General features: G+C 40.3%; 1 protein-coding gene across 3 annotated transcripts in view; it reads left to right on the top strand.

The window, feature by feature from the left end:
* SMCHD1 (structural maintenance of chromosomes flexible hinge domain containing 1) overlaps window positions 1-23943 on the top strand; it is a 137926-nt gene that overhangs the window by 78732 nt on the left and 35251 nt on the right. For all 3 annotated transcript variants that reach the window (XM_089517128.1, XM_089517129.1, XM_089517130.1), the window contains 7 exons: window positions 8687-8766; window positions 12383-12540; window positions 14835-14947; window positions 17780-17838; window positions 18787-18874; window positions 19487-19618; window positions 21647-21799. In XM_089517128.1, coding sequence (XP_089373254.1) covers window positions 8687-8766; window positions 12383-12540; window positions 14835-14947; window positions 17780-17838; window positions 18787-18874; window positions 19487-19618; window positions 21647-21799 — 783 coding nt within the window. The remainder of the gene's footprint in view (window positions 1-8686; window positions 8767-12382; window positions 12541-14834; window positions 14948-17779; window positions 17839-18786; window positions 18875-19486; window positions 19619-21646; window positions 21800-23943) is intronic.

Below are 23943 nucleotides of genomic sequence, written 5' to 3'. Positions count from 1 at the left end.
GCAGAATTACTGAACACCTTCTTTGCCTCAGTCTTCTGAGAAAAGGCAAAGGGTGCTCAACCTGAGGATAATGGAGCAGAGGACAGAATAGGGGAATTTCAGCACAGAATAAGTAAAGAGATAGTAGAGGAACACTTTGTTAATCTAAATGAATTTAAGTCTCCAGGACCAGATGAACTCCATCCAAGGGTATTAAAAGAACTGGCAAATGCAATATCGGAGCCATTGGCAATAATCTTTGAAAACATCTGGAAAACAGGAGAGATCCCAGCAGACTGGAGGAGGGCAAACGTTCCCATCTTCAAAAAGGGGAAAAAAGAGGATCCCAACAATTATCGTCCAGTTAGTCTGACATCAATCCCAGGAAAGATTCTAGAGCAGATAATCAAACAAAGAGTCTGTGAACATCTAGGTGGCAATTCCATAATCACAAAAACTTAACATGGGTTTCAGAGAAACAAGTCATGCCAGACAAATCTAATCTCTTTCTTTGATAAAATTACCAGCTTGTTAGATGAAGGGAATGCTGTGGATATAGTATATCTTGATTTCAGGATGGCCTTTGACAAGGTTTCCCATGACATTCTTGCAAACAAGCTTGTAAAATGTGGACTAGACAAAGTAACTGTTAAATGGATCTGTAATTGGTTGACTGGCCGAACCCAAAGGGTGCTCAACAATGGCTCCTTTTCATCCTGGAGAGAAGTGACCAGTGGGGTCCCACAGGGCTCTGTCCTGGGCCCAGTGTTATTCAACATCTTTATCAGTGACCTGGATGACAGAATTGGGAGCATACTTATCAAATTTGCAGATGACACCAAATTAGGGGGAATAGCTAATACCCCAGAGGACAGGATCAAGATTCAAAATGACCTGAATAAACTAGAAAGCTGGGCCAAAGCTAACAAAATGAAATTCAACATGGAGAAATGTAAGGTATTGCACTTAGGGCAGAAAAATAAAATGCAAAAATATAGGATTGGGGACACCTGGCTGAATGAAACTACGTGTGAAAGGGATCTAGGAGTCCAAGTAGACCATAAGTTGAACATGAGTGAACAGTGTGATGCGGCAGCTAAAAAGGCCAATGTAATTTTAGTCTGCATCAATAAAAGTATAGTGTCTAGATCAAGAGAAGTAATAGTGCCACTGTATTCTGCTTTGGTCAGGCACCACCTAGAATATTGTGTCCAGTTCCGGGCGCCACAATTCAGAAAGGACATTGAGAAACTGGAGCGTGTCCAAAAGAAGGCGACAAAAATGGTGAAGGGTCTGTAAACCATGCCCTATGAGGAACGACTTAGGGAGCTGGGGATGTTTAGCCTGGAGAAAAGAAGGTTAAGAGGTGATATGATAGCCCTGTTTAAATATTTGAAGGGATGTCATATTGAGGAGGGAACAAGCTGGTTTTCTTCTGCTCCAGAGAACAGAACCCGGAACAATGGATGCAAGCTGCAGGAAAAGAGATTCCACCTCAATATTAGGAAGAACCTCCTGACAGTAAGGGCTGTTCGACACTGGAATGCACTCCCTCGGAGGGTGATAGAGTCTCCTTCCTTGGAGGTCTTTAAGCAGAGGCTGGATGGCCATCTGTCAGGGATGCTTTGATTTGGATTTCCTGCATGGCAGGGGGTTGGACTGAATGGCCCTAGTGGTCTCTTCCAACTCTATGATTCAAATATGGGGAAGGTAGTTTAAAAAGAGGGAAGGGGTGAGGAAAGAAGAAGGAGAGGTGGGGAAGGAGGAGGAGAAGGCTCCTCCTCAGGAAGGGATGGTAGTTCAAAAAGGAGGGGTGGAAGGAGGGACAGAGAAGGAAGAAGAGAATGGCAAAAGGATGGGCTGAGGAGGAGGAGAAGGAGGAGGGATAGGGAAGGGGGGGAGAAAGAGAGAGAGCTTCCCTTGCACTATGTTTTCTGATGGTCTTAGGCGACCCTTGTCAAAGGGTCGTTCAACCCAAAGGGGTCCCGACCCCCAGGTTGGCAACCACTGATCTAAGCAGTCTGTGAGGAAGGCCTTGGTGGTCCACGAGAGTGTGTCGCTGACCGACGATGTCAAAACCTTTACAGAACAGGTTATACAGATGTCAAACACTCTCAGTATCGAGTTTAACCATACTGACGAAGATTCATTGGACCCTATTGAACAAGGTATACATGGGAAGGTCCCGACACCACCTTCAATTGTCTTTCTACCTTCCATGCAAAAGATCACTCAACGATCTTGGCAAACTCCAGCCGCTATCCCGTCGACATCAAAGAAAATAGACAATTTGTACCAGATTACACCATCCTCAGCATCCTGACTCCTTAAACACCCACATCCGAATTCCACAGTTGTCGCAGGGGCCCAGCAGTCCTTTACTCCAAAAACATCCTCCTCCCCAACAGATAAGGAGGGTAAGAAACTGGACAGAATAGGAAAAAAGCTCTATGTGGCCGCTGTGCTTGACCTTAAGGTTGCAAATTATCCTGGGAGAGGATGCTATTCATCATTGATGAAATTCCCGATGACAAGCGGATTGTCACTCTGGCTTTACACTCAGAGGCCCACGCGCTGGGAGCCCAACAGATTAACTCAGCCCGACACTCGGTGGATGAATTGTTCAGCCAAGGTTTTCTTGGGATCGATTGCACTTCGGTGCCATGCCAGGCTGCGGTCCTCTAACTTGACACTCCAAAGCAAGACTCTTATTGAAAACATGTCATTTGATGATACCAGACTATTCAGCAAAGATACCGATGAAAAGCTGAATTTTTAGTGTAAAATGAGAGTGGCTGCGAGGCGTCATGGTATGTCTCCTTCCACTTATAGGGGCAATTTGAGGTGCCAGTATGGAGGCCAGTGATCTTCTTACTCTCATTGAGAGGTATTATCAGTACCCATACCGTTCCTTCCAGCAACAGGAACTTCAATACCCTGCTCAAGACCAAGGGCACAGAAGATACCCATCCCAGTCATCTTCATCTGGGCAGTGACAGCCTTCCCAGCAGCGGTACTGACAGGGATTCTGCGAAAAGGGCTCAGATTAAGCAAAAAAAAAAACAACACTGATGGGATAGAATGCCATCTTGACCCCCTTTGGGGATAAACTTGGCCCTTTTTCTAACTCATGGGCCATGGTGACTTCTGACTCGTGAGTTCTTACCATTGTCTGTAGGGGCTATGCCCTAGAGTTCAAAGTGCTCCCACCCACTGGAGCTGGGATTTCCACCACCACCCCCTTAGACATTCTACTCGATGAAGTGTGCTCTCTGTTGCAAAAAGGCGTTGACTCTGCTCGGGCCTGTAGCTGCTTTTTCTCCTGTTATTTTTGGTGCCTAAAACAGATGGCGGCCTTCAACACATCTTGGATTTAAGACACTTGAATTTCTACGTGTCATATTCGGTTCTGTATGGTAACTCTTTCTTCTATTTTGCTGTTGATACACAGGGACCACTGGTTTGCCATTCTGGATCTAAAGGATGCATATTTCTATATAAGAATCAGGCAAGACCACAGAAGGTTCTTAGCATTCGCTGTCGGGTCCAATGCTTTCCGGTTCAGAATGTTACCCTTTGGTCTCTCCATGGCACCAAGAATCTTCACCAAAAGTATGACTCCAGTAACAGTTTATCTTTGGCAATGAGGCATTGTCATCTTCCCTTACCTCGATGACTGGCTCTTTGCGGCCCCGTCCCGAGAGGAACTGTCTGATTATATCGATTTTGCCCTGTCTTTGCTGGACTCACTCGGTTTCTTAGTCAATCTGGAGAAATCCCACCTGACACCAAGCAAACAGGCCAAGTTCATCAGGGCCATGCTAGATTCCAAAAGGTCCCTAGCATACCTGCCCCGAGACAGGTTCCAAGCTCTGTCCAATGTGGCCAGAGACTGTTTGACTCACAGAAGGATCACAGCTCGAACTGCCCAAGTGGCTGTGGCACACATGGCCTCCACCACTTATGTCACCCCGCATGCACGTCTCAGGATGTGTCCTTTTTAAACCTGGCTATTTTCGTTCTTCAACCCTGGTGCTGACCATCCTGACAAATAGCTATCGATACCAAGGCCAGTCACCAGGACACTTCAGTGATGGCTCAATCCCAACACTGTATGTGTAGGGATGCCGTTTCTCTCCTCAACCACAGACAAGTCTCACGACAGATGCCTCCTTGGAAGGGAGGGGAGCTCACACTTTAAACATGACTGTAGAAGACAAGTGGTCCCTCATCGAGAGAACTCTCCACATCAATGTGCTGGAAAGCTCTCAAGGCCTTTGAGATTTTGCTTACAGGGCAGACGGTTCTCCTTATGGCAAACAGCACCACGATAATGGAGCAAGGAGGAACCCTGTCCCCGGACCTACTGGAAATTACTCTGCATTTGGGACTGGTGCATTCTCAGAGGAATACAGTTGCAGTCCATCCATCTCCCAGGGGAATCAAAACTACCTACAGTAGCAGACCAACTCAGCAGGTTGTCAGGCCCAACACGGTATGGAGCCTTTTCTCCAAATGTGAAACACTGGACATCGACCTCTTTGCCACGCACCTGAACAATCAGTGCCAACAATTCTGCTCCAGGATTCAGTCTGCAAACTTCTGAGGAGGTGTGTTCATTTTTCAATGGTCGGGAAAGTTCCTCTACAACTTTCCCCCTTCCCTCTGATCACAAGAGTCATTGCAAAAATGAAGACTGACAGCTTGAATGCCATCCTATTAACCCCGTGGTGGCCCAGGCAGCCATGTTTTGCATCACTGCTTCATCTGGCCCAGAGACAATTCGTCCAACTGCCACCCCGCCCAGACCCCCTGACCCTCCATGGCGGTTGGGTCAGACATGGACATGCTTCCACTGGTTGCGTGGAGGATCCATCCTTAGAAATTCTTATCAGCTTTGGTGCATACGGTCATCCTAGTGGCTCAAAATCCCTCAACCATCAGGTCTTACTCCTTCAAATAGAAAAAATTCCAAGACTTCCTTACCACCAGAGGTCTTTCACCATCTGATGTTACAATTTCAGTTGTTTTGGACTTTTTGATGTCCCTGGCTGACGCAGGACTGAGTTTTTCAACTCTAAAGTGTTATCTGGCTGCCATCTGCTCCCATTATCAGTTCGATGGAAAACCCTCCTTCTTTTAGGATCAATGCATCAAAAAGTTCTTCAAAGGCTTCACCAGCCTTCATCCTCCTGCATCGGTACCGACACTATCTTGGAGTCTTTGCCTTCCTATTGGGGAAGCCCTTTGAACCCATGGTCACTACAGATCTTAGACTCCTAACTTGGAAAACTGCCTTCCTGGTGGCCATCACCTCAGCTTGACGTGAGAGTGAGATTTGTGCTGTACAGGCTGACCAGCCCTACTTTTTTCTCATAAAGACAAGGTCATGCTCCGGGCCGACATATCCTTTCTCCCCAAGTGTCATCCTTCCACGTGGAACAGGACATTGTGTTGCCTACCCTGGCATCGAACCCGACTTCTGATACCGAGTGGCGCTTGCATGCGCTGGATGCCCTAGCCTTTTACATACAAAGGACTTTGGTTTCGAGACATTCCGATAGAGTGTATGCTACTTGGAACTGAAGTGTGGACTCTCTGTTTCTGCCTGTTTTAATTAACATGAAATTAATCACTTACCTAGGAGCATGAATAGTAATTACCATATATACTCATGTATAAGTCGACCTCATGTATAAGTTGAGGTCAACTTTAGGGGCCAAAATGTGGGTTTTTATATGACTCGTCGATAAGTCGAGGGTCCGACTTAAGGGGGACTCCAGCGGGGAAGAGGCTGCTGGTGAACGCACGCCCTTGCAAACCTGTCCCCAGCTGGGCTTTCCCCCGTGGAGGCAGCCCAGCGAGGGAGCGGTCTCCATGGCAAAGGCTCGCCCTGGGAAGCCTGTCCCTCACTGGGCTTCCTCTGAGGAAAGAGCCCAGCGAAGGAGAGGTCTCCAGGGTGAAGGCTCGCCCTGGGAAGCATGTCCCTCGCTGAGCTTCCTCTGCAGAGGCAGCCCAGCGAAGGAGAAACTCCAGGGCGAACACACGTCCTTTCCGGGCTCTCCCCAACTGGGCTGCCCCTTGCAGAGGCAGCCCAGCTGGGGAGAAGGTTGGTCAAAGACCTATTGCCTCTTGCATAAGTCTACCCAGGATTCTGGAGACTGTTTTGGGGCAAAAATTTCTTGACTTATAGTCGAGTATATACGGTACTCCAAAATTTGCTTTATATCTGTTTCATGATACTCCCTCCTCCACTGACCAAAGCTTCTCAATCTAACTCATTTGTGTGATTCGCAGAGACCATGAAGAAAAAGGACAGATTGCTTATCTGTAACTGTAGTTCTTCGAATGGTCATCTGCGAATTCACACAAATCCCACCCATCCTCCCCTCAGTTGTGTCCTCCTCATTACTAATTCACTCTGTCACTGCTATGTGGTGTACTTTATGGAACTGGAGAAGCACGGGACTGATGGGGGGGTTTATATTGGGATGGGTGGAGATACCACCAAAAAGTTGCAAACTTTTTGCCTAGTGATTCCAGAAGTTTCTGAGCTTTACTATGTGGTACAGAATAACCCATTTGTGTGAATTCACAGATGACCACTCAAAGAACTACAGTTACAGGTAGGGCTGCCATAATTGTCCACTTTTACCAGGGACAAAATGTAGGACAAATTCAAGACCAAACTGTAGGGCAACTGCAGGACAAAACTCAGCTCAAAATGTAGGACATTTAAGGTCCACCATTTTTCTTCAATGTCCTACATTTTGGGCTGAGTTTTGTCCTGCAGTTGTCCTACAGTTTGGTCTTGAATTTGTTCCACATTTTGTCCCTGGTAAAAGTGGACAATTATGGCAACCCTAGTTACAGGTAAACAACCTGTCTTTTTTTCAAAATATGGAATGATTAGAACAATGTATATATGGTGCCATCAGTTTGGTTCTTTACAGTAGGATAGATACTTGCTCCTCTAATTTTCAGTCGTAAGTTTTTACACAGGAAAAACAGAAGAAGGCAAATCAAGGCAGGGGATAATCAGAGAAGAAATTATGAGACTGACATTATGTAAGACTTAGTTATAGTAGAGATTGGGAATAAGGAAACAAGAGTTTGAGAACAAGGGGTTTGTTTTGTTTTGTTTTTTGCTGAAGTCCTCATGGAAAGATGGGTCTTGAAGGACTTGAAATTGCCTCACAAAATACTTCATTATGCCCCTTCCCTACTGGTTATGGAACAGAAATAGCTTTGCTCACCTTGATGGATGGCCTGTGGAGGTAACTGGACTGGGGCAATGTGTCCCTGTTGGTTCTGCTGGACCTCTCAGCGGCTTCTGAGTCACCTCTCTGGATTGGGGCTTGGAGGTACAGTTCTGCAGAGGTTCTGCTCTTTCTTGGAGAGGCACTCTGAAAGGGTGGAGCTGCATGAACCTGCTGAGAAAAGATGACCAGAGTTTGGGGTCAGGTGTCACCAGTATGCTAACAATACCCAGCTTTATCCTCTATTCCACCTAATTCCAAGGAAGCTGTTTCTCTGTTAAACTGGTGACTTGCAGCTTTAATGGACTGGATGACTGCAAACAAATTGAAACTTAATCCAGACAAGACAGAGGTGTTCTTGATCAATTGAAAGACAAATCTGAGAATAGGGATTCTGCATGTGTTACATAGAGTCACATTTTCCACATGTTTTAATGCTTTTATGTTGTTTTTAACTTGTATTGTTCAAAATTTATTAGCCACCTTGAGTCCCAATATCGGGAAAGGCTGGATATAAATAAATAAAATAAATATTAAATAATAATAAATATTTTCTTCATGGAGCATCATCAAGCATTTTGAGAGGCAGTTTCAAGCATACAAGGGAGAAAAACAGGTTATTTTGAGGCAGCAGGATACTTTCAGATGGGAGAGAATGATCATGAGCAGGGTGTACTGGAGTTTAAAGTAGAGTACTTTCTAAGTAAAGATGAAGAGCTTTTGTGATTGGAAGTAGAGCATATTTTTAAATAATGAAGAATTTTAAATAGTTTTAATTCAATTTATATTTCATCTTTTTAAAGACTCTGGAATCCTATTATATAATCTTACATCTTCTGCTAATCTAGCAGTTCGAAAGCAAGAACCACTTTGTTCTGTAGGAAGGTAACAGCATTCTGTGCAGTCATTCTGGCCACATGATCACGGAGTCGTTTTCAGACAACGCTGGCTCTTCAGTTTAGTAACAGATGAGCACCACCCCTTACAGTCAGTTATGACCAAACATTCATGTCAATGGGAAACCTTTACCTTTTTCATATATGAAACACAGTTCTTGTATGGCTAGATTAATAACAATCTGAGGATGACCAAAGTACCTGTATACATTTTCAAGATATAAAAATATCTCCTAGTGTTTTGCAAGCTATATACTAGGATTACTGAAGAGATACTGTAAGAGAGGGAATACAAGATTGACCAAGTCTATCCAACAGTCAGCCTTTAGTTGTCCCTCTATTTGAATATGCTCTTCTGATAGAACCAACATTATCAATTTAGCTTCAGGAGAAAAAAGTGGAAAATTACAAATTTATCAGTTCAGTGTACATAGGCTAGATAGGCAAAACATCTAACGTGAGAAAACATAAATTAAATGAAAAGCCTGTTTTTCAGTGACTGTTACTCATGCCTTTTTGCTATTAAGAAAAAAAATACATTTTTATTCACAGATGACTCCTTCAAATCTGCTTCTTAAAACAGATGAAAATGGTAGAGCAAATTTTGGAGTCATTACTATTCATGCTCCTAGGTAAGTGATTAATTTCATGTTAATTAAAATATGTAAATATGTTAGAGATACAAATTTAAATTTCTAGCACTGTAATAGAAAATATTTGTGTATATTTTACTTTGATACACACACACACACACACACATCAGTACCAATGTAACATTGATGATTAGTTTTATAAAAATGAAACATTTGTCATCGAGATCTGACAAGTTGTCTGTTGAGACTGAAACCCTCCCCTCCATGTTAGAATCAGGGTGAGGAGTGGCAGAACACAGAGTCATGGGTGACTAGGATTCGTCGATTGAAATTTGGACTTAGATTATGAGACAAGTTTGTAGATTCAGTGTAAGCTATTCTTATCGTACTAATTGTACGCCCTTTAACATATTAAAATTGATGCAGTTAGAGCCAGTCAAAATTCGTTAGAGTTAGTGTTGAGGTAGGACAGTCTTCTTTATTATCTATCACAGGAGTAGGCAATCTTTTTGAGCCGGGGGCCGGGTTGCTGTCCCTCAGACAACTGGGGGGCCAAAGCCAAAAAATAAATAATTAAATTTTTTTTAAAAAATTAAATCTATAAATAAACCAGGACAAATGTAGGACAAAATTTTCAAATGGAAGACACTTTTTTTAAAAAAATGGAGGACACGCAAAAATTTTTTACTGATTTTTTTAAAAAATGTTAATATAAATGCATGTTTCTGAGGCTTCTATAGACAATTGCTCCCCAAAGGCCCCGGCGGCAATCGGCGGCAGGACTGGGCTGGGGCCGGTCCCAAGGCCTCGCCGGGCCGCATCCGGCCCGCGGGCCGCAGGTTGCCTACCCCTGATCTATCACATGGAATCAAGAAACATGTGAAGATGAACCCCAAATTTTGGAAAACAGCTGGGAAGCGGCACTCAGAGAAACTGGAAAAAATAAATCACCAGGACAGACAATACCGCAGTTGAATGGCTTCAAACCATACAAACAGAATCAACCAAAATAGACCAAGAAATATGGAAAACAAAACAGTGGCAAACAGACTGGAAACAATCAGTATAGATTCTCATTCACAAAAAAGGAGGCAGAAAAGATTGCAGTAGCTATAGAACCATAGTTCTAATCTCACGTGCAAGCAAAACTTTGCTTCAAAATTCTGCAGCATAGATTCCAATCATATATGAAGAGAGAAATCGTGGATGTCCAAGCGGGGGTCAGGAAAGAAAAAGCACTAGGGATCACATGACAAACATATGGATAATGGAGCGAGCCAAAGAATTTTAGGTAAAAAATCAGCATGTGCTTTATAGACTATAACTAGGCCTTTGACTGTATAGATCATGAAAAGCTGTGGAATGCTCTTAAGGAAATGAAAGTGCCATTACATCTGATAGTCCTGATGAAGAATCTGTACTTAAACAAAAGGCTACTGTAAGAACAGAATACAAAGAAACAGAATGGTTCCCAATTGGTAACAGGGTCAGGCAAGGCTGCATTTTATCACCCTTTCTGTTCAACTTGTATGCAGAAAATATACATAGAGCAGGTTAGACACCGAAGGAAGTGGAATGAAGATAGGAGGAATGCACATCATCTATCTAAGATATCCAGACAACCCCATACTACTAGTGGAAAACATCACAGACTTAGAACAATCACTAAAGAAAAATAAAGAGAAAAGTGCAAAGGCAGGCATAATGTTAAATATAAAGAAAACAAAAATACACAGGGGATTTACATACAATCAAGCTAAATAATGAGGAAACAAAAATAGTTAAAGATTTCCTATACCTTGAATCAAACTTTGATCAGAACGGAGACTGCTGTCAAAAACTCAGAGCAAGATTAGGAATGAGAAGAGCGGCTATGCAAGAACAGACAAAATCCTAAAGTGTAAAGATATGCAACTGAACACTAAAGTTTCCAAGCTATCTTATCCTCAATTACCGTGTACAGATGTGAGAGCTGCACAATGAAGAAAGCAGGCAGGAAGAAAATTAATTAATTTAAGATGTGGTGCTTTAAAAGAATACTGAGAATACCATGGATGGCCAAAAAGACAAACAACTGGGTCCTAGACAAATCAAGCATGAACTCTCCCTGGAAGCTAATATGACTAAATTGAGGCTGTCATACTTTGGCCACATCATGAGAAGGCAGTACTGATTAGAAAAGACAATGATGCTGGGGAAGGTAGAGGGCAGTAGAAAGAGAGGAAGACTGTATGCCAGATGGATAGACTCAATCAGAGAGACCTGAGCAGGGAAGTAGAAGATAGGGAGACTTTGAGGTGTCTCATTCACAGGATCCCCATGAGTTGAACTCAAGCAGCTAACAACAACAATAATATCTGTTTGTCAGTTCTTGTGTTCCATCTGTAAATACCGTCTTTTTACTCTTGAATTAGTAAGCTTCATTTTATTTATTCAGTGAATCCTCTAGCCTGAACTTAAATATTTAGTTCTTGTGGATCTCCCAGTGGCACCTTAATTTCAGTCTGTTTTGTCTGCTCGGCTTCCATCTGAGCAAGGGGAATATACCAAATGGAATAGTGGCAACGAAACTCCATGAATTAGACCTTGGCCATAGTGAATTAGTTATTAATATTGAAGAGACTAATAAAATATAGGGAGGTGGTATACACCACAGTCAAGAAGGCCAACAGTCTAACCTGCAAAAGTGGAGACACTGAAAAACATCCTGCAAAGAAGATTTTAATTAATAGCAATGCAGAACAAGATAGTCTTCCAGATGCCCCAGTCCAAAGCATTTAGGGTTGTAAAATCAAAGAAAAGCAACCTTACTTAAATCATGCTTGATAAACAAATTGAGAGGCACTTGAGGATCCTATGACAGTAGCGTAATGCATATCTGATAGTTTAAGTTAGGAATTTGTCTACCATATTCTGAGCCAGTTGTAGTTTCCAGGTGCTTTTCAAGGACAGCCCCTTGTACAACATTATCCAGGAATGGATAGCAGTGGACAATTCATCTCTTCAGGAAAGGGTAGAATTTTTTTCCTTGGCCAACATGGTGAAAATTAATTCATTTAATGTGAGCTACTGCTGCAGTATGAGCAAACCCTGAAAAAACCTTTAGTAGGGTCGGGGAAATTGAACCCATCCAGAACAGGTTGAATACTCTTTCCTTTTTAATAGCAGCACCTTTGACTTTCTGGACTAGGAAGGATATATTTGACTTTCTGTTTAGGAAGGATATATTGAGATTTAGCTACTATTTAGCCTTCATCTTTTAACATTTCACTGATTCTTGCCACTTGTTCATGATGTCTGCAGCTACACCTGAGGGAAGAGCTAGTTTGCTATTCACATATTGATGGCAGCCAGCTCTAAAATTTGGGACAACTTCTCCCAGTAGTTTCATATATATCGGTGCTTTTCAAACCATGTGATGTAGGGGACCAGTTCTCTTATTTTCCCCTGTTGTGCCAGGGACCAGCACTGTATTTGTGTCTGTTGGCTACAATTGTTTCTTTCTTTCCTGGATACTTGTCAGGAACTGTCACAGGTGAATGGACAACAACTCTTGAGTAACACTGATATACATGACTCCATGTACTTCATTATGAACATGTTGAAAGTGTTTAGGAAGGATATATTGAGATTTAGCTACTGTTCTATGTTTCAGGGGAGAATATACATTGCAGTTTAAAGCCTCATACTACAAAAACACATTGAATTGCCCAGTAATTAAATTAAATGTTCTGCCTGATCCCGAGAAACCTATATGTTTGAATGTCAAGTATGACAAGGATGCCACCTTTACAGCTGGAAACACCTTTCCTGGTAAGTACTTTATTTGACATTTTAATGTAGCCATTTGGAAGATCTTTGTTTTTCTAATCAAGTGGCTCCTAACTGTGGATCCTGAGAAGCTGTTGATCGTCATCTCACAAAAGCTCCATTTGGTGTGTCCACTGGTCAGGGATTCTGCAAGTTTTTATCCAAAAATTAACATTTGGAGACTCAGTCCTTAATTACTGTCCTAAATACCAGCCATTATTCCAACAACTCCCTAATTGGCATTTGTTTTTTAGGCAGGAGCTGCTAATTCCCATTTGAACCCAAGATTTTAGAACAGATGCTTCATAGAGAAACTAAATAGCCTCCTCTGTACCTTTGTAGACTGCAAATCATAAACAGTTATTTATGTTCAAGTGACCTTTACCTAAGGCAGGGAACTGTTCACTTGGTTATTTCTGCTTCTGATGCTAGACACACTTGTGTAATCCCACAGTATGGAATTATCTGTACCTACAGAACTGACAGCTACCAGTTAAACCTGAACAGGACAATGGTTGAGAAAAGTGGTGGTAAAGTTTTTACGTTCAAAGAAGTGCTAAACTGAAGAGGCAATTGGACCAAAACCAGGGCACAACACCATCGCAAGTGGTGCAGAAGCATTTTATAAGGGAGTAGTTTTCCACAGGACTAGGTGCATTCTGTAGTTAGCACAGAGGAGCAGTTCACACACTCATGGGTTATTCCCCACGTGCCAGGCAACAATGCATATGTCAAAGGTTTTTTTTCCCTACCATTGGCTCCACTTCCTTCACGAATAGTTTTTATTTTTTCTGCATTGCCAGCCAGACATATTATCCCTTTATACTCACACATTTAATAGCTCACAGAGGTAAGAGATAATGAAAAGTGTTCAGAAAAAGAGAGAGATCTCAGCCTCAGGGTAAGGCAATGGAAAACCTCCTCCAAGCACATCTTGCCTGAACAGTTACTTATGTTCAAGTGACCTTTATCTAAGGCAGGGAACTGTTCACTTGGCTATTTCTACTTTTGATGTTTATGGATTTCAATGGCTTCCCTGTGCAGACAAGCCTACATAGGGACCACCAAACGCAGTGTGCAAACAAGAATCAAGGAACACTGCACACTGGACCAGCCAGTAAAATCAGCAGTAGCAGAACATGCCACAAACCATCCTGGGCATAAAATACTGTTTGAAAACACTGAAAGTCTGGACCATGCCAACCACTACCATTTCAGGATGCACAGGGAAGCCATTGAAATCCACAAACACCTGGACAATTTCAACCGGAAAGAAGAAGCCCTTAAAGTGAACAAAATTTGGCTACCAGTCCTGAGGAACAGCAAAATAAGGACTCAGCAAATGCAAATTCAGAGTCAGGGGCTTTCCCAGCAGATAATGATCACCAATTAGCAGACATTCATCCTCTTTTACATTAGCCTCCCAGCCTGAGGCCAGCCATCAGCACAGAACAATACACATGCAAATCACTCCTGCACTCCCAGGCTCACACAGTATATATGCACCCAACTTTTTCCAGGCAAAGCATTCTCTGAAGATGCCAGCCACAGATTCTGGCCAAACGCCAGGAAGAAATTTTTCTAGAACATGGCCACATAGCCCGAAAAGCCCACAAAAAACCATATTGTATGTGAATCCCTCCCATTTAATTCAGTCAACAGATGTTTAGAAAAGGCCCATCTCATTGCTGTTATATAAATTTTTGGATTTAATTTTTATATTAAATTTCTCTTCTCGTTGTAAATTATGTTTCAGCTAAGTTATGCTAGTGATTTTAGGGGCCCAGTATGGGTTCAAAAGGGTTTTAAAAATAAATATATCTTGACACAAGGGAACTGGGGAAATAGGTTCCACCAGTGCATTTGTGAAATACAATTGCATATAGTTTTGTAATTACAGAACCTCTTCACTGTACTGAACTTACATTCTTTATAATTTCAAATCAAAACACTCCCTTTATTCAGACATTTGATTTATTTTAATTTATTAATGAATTCATTTATTTTCTGGTTAAATAGTGTTGGACTTTCTTATTTTGTAATCTTACTGTCATTTGTTTTAATAACTTTATTTATTTAATTTATATCCTACCTTTCTCCTGAATAGGACCCTCTTTCTCCAGAATGCTATCCAGATACCCAGACACTTTTTCATTAAGAGTGGTTTATAAAGATGTAAAATAAATTAAATGCATTTAATGTTGTAAGCATCTTACAGTTTTCTGCTTGTGTGTTTGTTTTGGTTTTACTTCCACATTGTTATGTGGAATGTTCTTTGTATTTTTTTTCCCATGCAGACTTCATGGTTAGTGTTATTTCTGAAGATGGCAATATTATTGTAAGCGTAAATCCAGGAAGAATTTGCATGAAAATGTGGAAAGGGCACAGTAGTGGTGCTTTATCACAAAATGTAAGTTAGAGGAAACATCAGTATTTGAAATGGATTTACATGTGACTGCCAAATCTGTATCACTTTAAGTTATTCTTCACAGAGATTATTTGAGTTTGTAGAATAAGATGATTTCCCTATATTACTGTGTCTGTTTTAATAGATAGATAGCTATAGTTATATGGTGAGCCATTCCACACATTCCACAATGGTTTACCCCATATTAGAATTGCCTTCATGTAGCAGCCATATAGTATTCTCACTCTGAGCAGGTCCTGAGCAACTCCTTGTTATATCTGTGAACTTAGGACAATAAAATAAAATGGGATACAGCTAGAATGCAGATGCAGGAAGACCCAGGCTGAGTCTAGCCAAACACAGGGTAGAGGTTTTTATCACCTCTAATCTGTGGTGGTGATGGTGGCAAAGTCCTTTTCCATCACCAAAACATCTTGTTAGTGTTGTCCATCTGAACCTTTTCAGTGGTTTAAGTTCTATTGCAGGCTGATCTAGAAAAATGTGTGGTTAAATAATCAGCAATAGTAACAGGTTTTGCAAGACACTTCTAAGATGAAGTCACTCATAGCTGTTACAGCTTAGATTGCAACAGTTACTATCCAATTAGTAGAGGTGTCCAGAGCACCATCAGGTCGCTTTTAATTCCACTTGCTGAAAACAGTGTGGATAAGGTGCAGAGAATGAGGACAATGTCCACTGAGCCAACTACTTGATCAATCTGTGTTCCTTTTTTGGTCTGCTACTCACTCATAATTGTTCTGCTTTTTGGCAGATATACTGTGTTCATGCTGTGCAGATCACACAACTTCTTTCTAAACTAGGTGAGGCAGAGAGTGATTAGAATTGGTGTTGAGACTTGCTACCTTGGTGCAGTAATGATCTGGATTAGGCCAATAAATACTCCAAAGAAGATAAAGAGTCAATTAGTAGGTAATTGGACAGTACTAGTAGGCAGACCTCTAGGGGAAAGGACATGCCACAGTTAGGGTGTCATATCACCAGTGACCTCTCTTTTAATCACCCATTCACCTCATTTAATGCTGAACTGGAGACACACCAATTATGGAATGTCCTCGGAAAGATTTGCCTGAGATCCATGTTCTTATTAGGCCTGGTGCTGGATTTTTTCTGTATTAAATTACGTGGTTTTAAGATCCTGATTTGTATTTAATTGTTTTAATGTTTTGAAATATTAAAAAAAAATCTGTACTTTGGCTTAGTCCTCAGTCAAACTGGAAACTGTGTCAAGAAATCAGAAGACTAGGACTTGGAAAGGCAAGCTATGAAGGACCTATATAAGTTCCTTAAGTGTAAATATATATTATTGAATACCAAATATGCATCTGAGGATGTAGGCTGAATTCTACAAAAGCTCATGCTACCAACTTTCTTTCAGTTAGTCTCAAAGGTGCTACAAGATCCCTTTGCATACTGATTTTCCCAACTAACATGGCTATGCCTTTGAATACCAAAGTCAGGAATGTTCATGCCATCATATTTCTGATTTCTATGTGTGATTGTGAAAACTAGACAGTAGACAGCGAAGAAAGCTGAAATGAAGAGAATCAAGTCATTTGAAATGTGCTGCTGAAGAAGAGTTCTGCCAATACCATGAACTGCCAAAATGACCAATTATTGGGTACTAGAGCAAATCAAGCCTGAATTCTCCCTAGAAGCCAAAATAATTAAAACTTGAGGCTATTGTACTTTGGCTATATCATGAGATGAAATAACTCATTAGAAAAGAAAATAATACAGTCGTCCCTTCGCTTACGTGGGGGATCCGTTCTGGACCCACCACCCCCGCATAAGGGAAAAAAAACATGGATGTTCAATCCCCATTTGCTGGAAGCCGCATAAGGCGCACCCACGTATGACACGGGTGCGCTGTACTTGGTAAAGTGGAAGGCAGTAGGAAAAGAGGAAAACACATGGATAGATTCAATCAAGAAAATGACAGCCTTTTGTTTGGAGAACCTGAGCAGAGCTGTTGATGACAGGGTCAAAATGAACCTGACAGCAATTAACAATATTTAATAAATAAATATACAAAGTTGGGATATGATCTGCTGAAGGATTGCATTGTTTTGATTTTTTGGGGGAAAGACGAAAAATGTTTTAAGAGGAATAGGCAAATACACTCGTCCCTTCACATCCATTGAGGTTAGGGGCACAGGACCCCCATGAATGTGGAAAAATCACAAATAACAAAAACACTATGTTTTTACCTGAGAGAACACTTCTCTAGGAATCTCTGGATCCTCCAGTGCAACTCTGTAGGCAACATCTGCCAGACATTGACCATAAAATTGCACTGGAGGAGCTACAAATGCCTAGTGGAGTGTTGTCTCTAGCAATCTCTAGGTCCTTCAGTGCAACTTTTGGTTCAAGTTGATCACAGAGTTGTGCTAGAGGACCTAAATCAGTGTTGTCAATTTCTGGGGAATTCCTCAGAATCCAGGGAATTTAATTAATTTCTTTCTGGGGATTTTGATGGAATATTCCGATAAATATTGGGGAATTCCGGGGATTTTGGATTTTGGTAAAACGTTTCGAGGAATATCTTTGAGGCTTATTGGCAACACTGACCTAGATATTCCTAGAGAGAACATATTAATAAAATCTGTGAATAATCAAATCTGCAAAAGTCAAAGCCGCTAATGTGGAGGGATTGGTGTAGAGTCATGCACAACAGTCTTTGCTATGTAGTTATTGACGTGCTTTTCTCTACTGGTGGGTTTTATTTATATATCTTGTATGTTAATGTTTCACAACCACTGAATTTAACAAAATAATTTTAAAACATTTTCATAGATAAGGCTCTTTTTTTTCAAGGTTACAACATTTGGCTGTACCAAAACAAAAGATAAGGATGACGGCTTTTTCTACTTCAGGTAAAAAATAGTTTTACGTTCCAATATATTTTTAAATACATGATTCTGAGAAGCAAGATAATTGTATAAGCTAAACAGACAGCTTTTATTTCTCAAGGTGCCTTTGAATTACTGTATAATCCTTTTACAAATACAAAAATGCCATAATTGTTTTAAGCATCTCTAAATCTTTAAGGCACAGAACAACAACAACAACTATAGGTTAAATCCAACTACAAACAATATCAGACAATAGTATAATATTTAGTAAATGTGTGGCATAGTGGTTTGAAGGTTGGACTACGATTCTGGAGACTAGGGTTCAATTCCTGCTCAGTCATAAAAAGTTGCATACTCTCACCCACAGGGGAAGGCAATGACAAACCTCTTTTGAACAAATCTTGCCAAGAAAACACCATGATAGGTTGTTTGCCTTAGGGTCACCATAAGTCAGGAATGACATGAAGGCACACAACACACACACACACACATACAAATGCTTTGTGGTAATTTTTTCTATGTAGCTACAGCAAGGTCTTTACTTGGTACTTTTTTTCTAGGTTAATATGTCAGAATCTTACATACAAACTGATGGTTGATTTAAAAGGAACCAAGTAGGTTCCCTTTAGGATATAAGTCATAGGATGCAATTTGAAGGAATTGGGTATATTTAACTGGCATCTGATGGAGACAAAGATGTGAATAAAAGTTATTGCCTGATAAACTTGACATAAAAATGATCAGTCATAGATACAGATAGATATGAGAGGGAGAAGTGAAAATCTTCACTTGAAAGAAGTCTGAAGATTCTCTTCCTCTGGCAAAAGAATATCTTCTAGAAGGGAACATTTCAATGCATCTATAAAATGCTACCACATCTAAAGGGGGGGGGGGGGGGAGGAGAACTGTTAGAAAATATAAATGCTATATGTTTCAATTTATTACTAAGACTCTGTATTTCTAATTTAGGAACAAAATTGTTCCAGAGAAAGTGGGTCCATACAGCATCCAGTTTATGTTTGCAATCGACAAAATAAATGTTCTTAACAGTGAACAGGTTTGTCTTTTAAGTTACATATTCAAATAAATGTTTCTAAACACTTTGCGGTAATTGTCGTTTCTACAATTATTCTGAGAAGACTTGGACTAATTACAAGCTAATATGTTAAATTGTTAGTAGTCTGCTTAGTTCAGGTCATCTTTACTAGATGCTTAGCCCTAAATCCAATTCTGCCATGGAACTTCCTAATCCCTAAGGAATACCCAAAAACTGCTTCTAGAGGGTTTCCCAAGCCATCAGACTAGATCGGTGGTTATGCATGCATGGGTCAGAGGGCTGAAGCAGAAAGGAGGTATTTCCCACCTTGTCCCCATGCTGTATTTTGCCAGAAAATGTACAATACTGTATATAGTCCTTACAAGTAAAAAAAACAGGTTTTTCTAACTCATCTGCCATAAATTAAGGTCTCTCTTGCAAGCCTTTATTTCTAATTACTTGTTTCTGTATCTTCTGAACTGAGGAGTGTTTAGAAAAACAAGCCTGCAACAAAGACTTTAATGACCATAATGAATTAGTCTTCAGAAGATATCGCCAATTTTGATTTTAAAAATACCTCTGATCACATTTCAAACTGTAAATTTAGTCTATGTATTGTCATTTTTTGTTAAGATTATAATTGAAGTAGTGCCTAATGAGCCAACACAGCTGATGCCAAGAACTTTGCCAAATACTCCTGCTGTTTCTAATGTTCGGGCTGTTGGCAGTCGGACTCTTGTCAAGGATTTGACCCTCATTATAATGGTAATTAATTTGAATTGTATGTAATAGCTGGTTTAAAATGGGGTGGGAATCACATTTGAAAGATGTTGTATGTTAAAGTTGAACCATTAATTCTCTCTAGAAGCAAGTGTTCACTACTTAAGAGTCAGTATTTTGAAGTAAATGGGGATTAAGGGTCATCTAATTGTTAGCTTTTGTTTTGTTTTGTTTTACTAAAGATGAAAATTTTGTTGCTATAATTAGTCAAGTTGTATTTGATTTACCATTTCCCTGAAAGTGGAGAATGTAATTCTTCCTTTTCATTTTAAAAAAATATACAGCTTTCAACTTGCCCCACAGTAACTCTTCTAAAGGATCTTTCTGTCTAAATCCTTAGGGGAAAATCAAGATCTAAGTTAGTTCTGTCTGTGTCAGGATATCCACTACAAAATACTCTGTTAACACAATATGCCTATTGAAAGAGATTGAAGGCAACCACAACACTTAATAGTGTAAGAAAAAGAAATCACATGGAAATGCAAAAATTAAGGAATAAGACAAAATGTTAGTACTGATAATATAACACTTCAAGCCAGCATTAACAGTATAAATAAAAACAACTGATCCCCTTTGGAGTCTAGTGTCCACATCTTTAGAAATTGCAGCAGGGGTTTTGGATTGCTAATGAGAAGGTGATGGCCTTGATTGCAATTGATTTATTATGATCTTCCAACAAAACACAATATCGTGTTGTGTTTTGTTGGAAGATCATATTTTGTTGGAGGAAAGTGTGATTGAAGACCATTGAGTCTGCTCAGCACTGACAGAATAAACTTGAGAAGAGATGTCTTGAGAGCCCCTGAAGTTAAGTTGGCTTTCATAGCATTCTCAAGATATCCAACTGCCTGAGGAGGACTGTTTTTGAAAACAAATTGGATGAGCTCGCAGCCAGTTTGTTCAGAGGTTTTTATCTGTCCCACAACCAGAGGAAATGGCCAAATCTACGCTCTTTCCTTTCCTGAGAAAGGGAAGTTTGCACACACACAAGATTTTGTTGCTGGGCCCTGCTTTTGTATATCAGTTTTCTAAAACGTTATGGAATACTTTCCAGGGCTTTTTCTGTATGGTACTTGATGCTTTTTAGCTGTGTAGTGTCTCCCCATTTAGAAATTCCTTTGTAGAAGCTTTCCCTTCTGGTATGAGTGCAGAAATACAAGATTTAATTAAAATTTAACAATAACTTTTACTCTTTTTATTTTTTATTTATTTATTTATTTTTACTTATAAGTGTTTTTATACACAATGTATTTCAGTTTTTCTAAGCTATCTTGAGTTCCAGTTTAGGGGAAACAGTCAGGAAAACAATTATAACCACAGTAGTAGCAGCTATGGCAATGACATTGTGGAGAACAGAAAGTGAAATATATCAGCTGCCATGTTATTTGGCAATTCTAAGATTTGTTGTGGAAATTCATTAGGTTTTGCTTCATCTTATTAGACATCATTAGAACCATTGCCCATTACTGTGGCACCATTGTCCAACATGATAATTTCAAACCCTTTAATTATTGCAACAACAACAAAAGAAGAATATAAATAAGTATAAGCTATTCTATACAAATGAAAGTCAAATTGGAATATTAGACATATGTGAAAAGTCAAATCTAATTTGCAATTTAATTGGTATTAGTTGTGACAAGAACACTTAATCTTTTAAAAAGTTTTCCCCCCAGCAGATACTCTCCAAGAGCCTTCTAAGTTAATACGGCATTTTAGTGATAATATCAAAAAGCTTTTCAGAGAGAGAGAGACTTTGGTCTGTGAGCTGTGTAACCTCCGTATTTTATTTATGTTATTTTACTGAAACAATCTTTTGCCCAATTGCCAAACATATTTTAAGCAACCTACAGTGTATTTTGCCAAAAAGTGTTCCTGTAAATTTTCAGATACCTCTAGAAACCCACCAAAAAAAAAAAAAAAAAAAAAAAAAAAAGATGAAAAAGCCATTTGGTCCTAATGTGAAAATGCCATGAGCAAATATTACTACTGCAATTTTTGTGTTTTCTTAAGGATGAATACAAAAACTCTACTGGAAATGATTTAGATGGAAAAATAATAGCTAAAATTAAAAGTTTGATTGAGAAAGATACAGACATCCCCTTGTTCCATGGGAAAACAAGTGCAGTTGAGTTTCCTTTTCATAGAGGAGTAGCTGAAATTGAGGTGAGTTTTCTAATATATATATTCTAATAAATGTAAGTTTTCAAGTAATATTTCTGATCTGAAAAATACTAGTGTATTACTGGCAAGACCCAGTGGTGTACTTTAGTATTAAATACAGGTTGAGCATCCCTTACCTAAAATACTTGGAACCAGAAATATTTCATATTCTGGCTTTTTTGTTTTGTTTTGTTTTGTTTTGTTTTTTGAGGGGGTGGATTTTGGAACGCCTATAAATAATGAGGGATGGGTGAAAGAGGTTAGTCACACATTTCAGTACCTCCTCAGTTTTTTTATCAAGGGTCCCTTACTCTACCACTGTCAGAAATTTGCAGAGGGAAAGAGAGGACCCAGGTTCCTGCAGCTATGCTCACATAGGGCCCTTGTAAAAAGTAGACATCCCAAATCCTTCCCCAGCTGTCAGCACACTTTCTACTAGGAAAATAGAGCTCTTAGCTTGGAAAGGAGGGAAATATCCAAGTGGATTCAGTCACTGCTGCCAGCTGGTGCTTTCTTCAGCCACTATAACTCTCGTAGCTGGAGAGAGAGGGAAAAATCCAAGCAGATCCAGCCAAGTGAAGTAGTAGTTGGCAGTGGCAGCCAAATCCACATGAATGTTTCCAACCCTTTCCACAGGATTTGACTGCCACTGTGAATTACCACTTCACTTAGCCGGATCCAATTGGATGTATCTCCTACTTCCCAGCTACAAGGGCTACTTTTCTAAAAGGGTGGAAAGATGTATTGACAGCTAAGAAAGTATCAGGGATGTCTGCTTTTTACAGGTCCCTTGTGAAAATAGAACCGCAGGAACCAGGGTTACACAAAGAAAGGTGGGGAAGTGGCCCTACCAAATGTGACAGTGCTACTTTAATTCTTGACGAAATTAGCTTTTTCAAGAAGCTGGGTAACTTTTAGGACCATTTCCATCTGTATATACCAGTAATAACTGAGGAGAACTCCAGGTTTGGGGTGAATTAAGAGAGTTTTATTTAGAAAAATGCAGAGTGCAATTACACATGCAGCAACAATCAACACAGACACCGCATCCAGAGCCAACTGAAATGGAAATATAGAAACAGGACAGTGGAATTTGAGGGTTTTGCAAGGGTGCTGGTAATTACCTATCCAATGAATAGACCACAGAAAGCTGGAGTGGATCGGACTGGGAGGGCGCCATTTCAAACATGGAGTACAACCTGAGTGAACTGCATGTGTACTGTACGCACATGTGACTAGGTTTCTGAGATCCATATTTATACCTAAAATCTAGCCTCAAGTGGTGGGTAAGGTAAAAAAGGGTGGATGTCCTTTCCCAGGAATCGACAGTAGGATTCCAGGCTGGTTGATGGCTATAATCTTAGTGTGACAAAAATAGCAATTGGATCAGTATATCCCCTGGATGGATGGATAGGGAAGTTGGCTGGAAACACAAAAGGAATAGCAGAAAGGTTGGCTTACTGCTTTTGGTGCAAGGAAATCCTTTGTTTCATGTTGCAAGAGGAAATGCAAATGACTTGAGGGAAAGAATGAGCACTTAGTACATTGATTTAGATTTGAAGGCAGCTGGGAGCCAAAACTTTCAGGTTTCAGAGAATTTTAGGTTTATAAAAAAGGGATGTTCAATCTGTACCAGTGAATCCAAGACTTTAAGTGTTCCTCCCAAAACATGTCGCATAATATTTGTTAGATAATAAAGCCTGAAGTAAAATGTCCAGATGTGAAGAAAATTACAAAGATAACTATGGGTCATTTGTAGCCTGATAACCAGGGAATTGGTTACAGCTGGGTCAGGACATGTGATGTATCTGCAAGGTCATCATGTGCCAGAAAGCACTGTGAAGTGTTGAGAAACTACTGTGAATATGCTTGGTCATCTTGGTTGGGGTACAACAATTAAGGTGATACAGCAGGAAGAGGCTGAGCTTGGTGGCCGCATGGCAAAAGCCCAAGCTCCATCGTACAGTGTGGGTTTTTGTTGGTTGGAGGTGGTGGATGTGTAGCTTTGGAGTTTTGCTTTCTGTATATAGTGCAACTGAAAGATTAAAGAGACTCTTTGAAAGAGACACTTGAATTAGTGTGCCTTTATCAGCATCCAGAGAGAAGGAGGAGATTCCTCAACAGCCAGACCGCTCCGAGACAGTTCG

This window comes from Sceloporus occidentalis, unplaced genomic scaffold (assembly GCF_023333645.1).
Source record: "Sceloporus occidentalis isolate IW3139 unplaced genomic scaffold, rSceOcc1.0.p SCAF_3, whole genome shotgun sequence".
NCBI lineage: Eukaryota > Metazoa > Chordata > Lepidosauria > Squamata > Phrynosomatidae > Sceloporus > Sceloporus occidentalis.
Note: the sequence above shows the minus strand (reverse complement) of the source record. Positions and strands in the feature narration are given on the sequence as shown.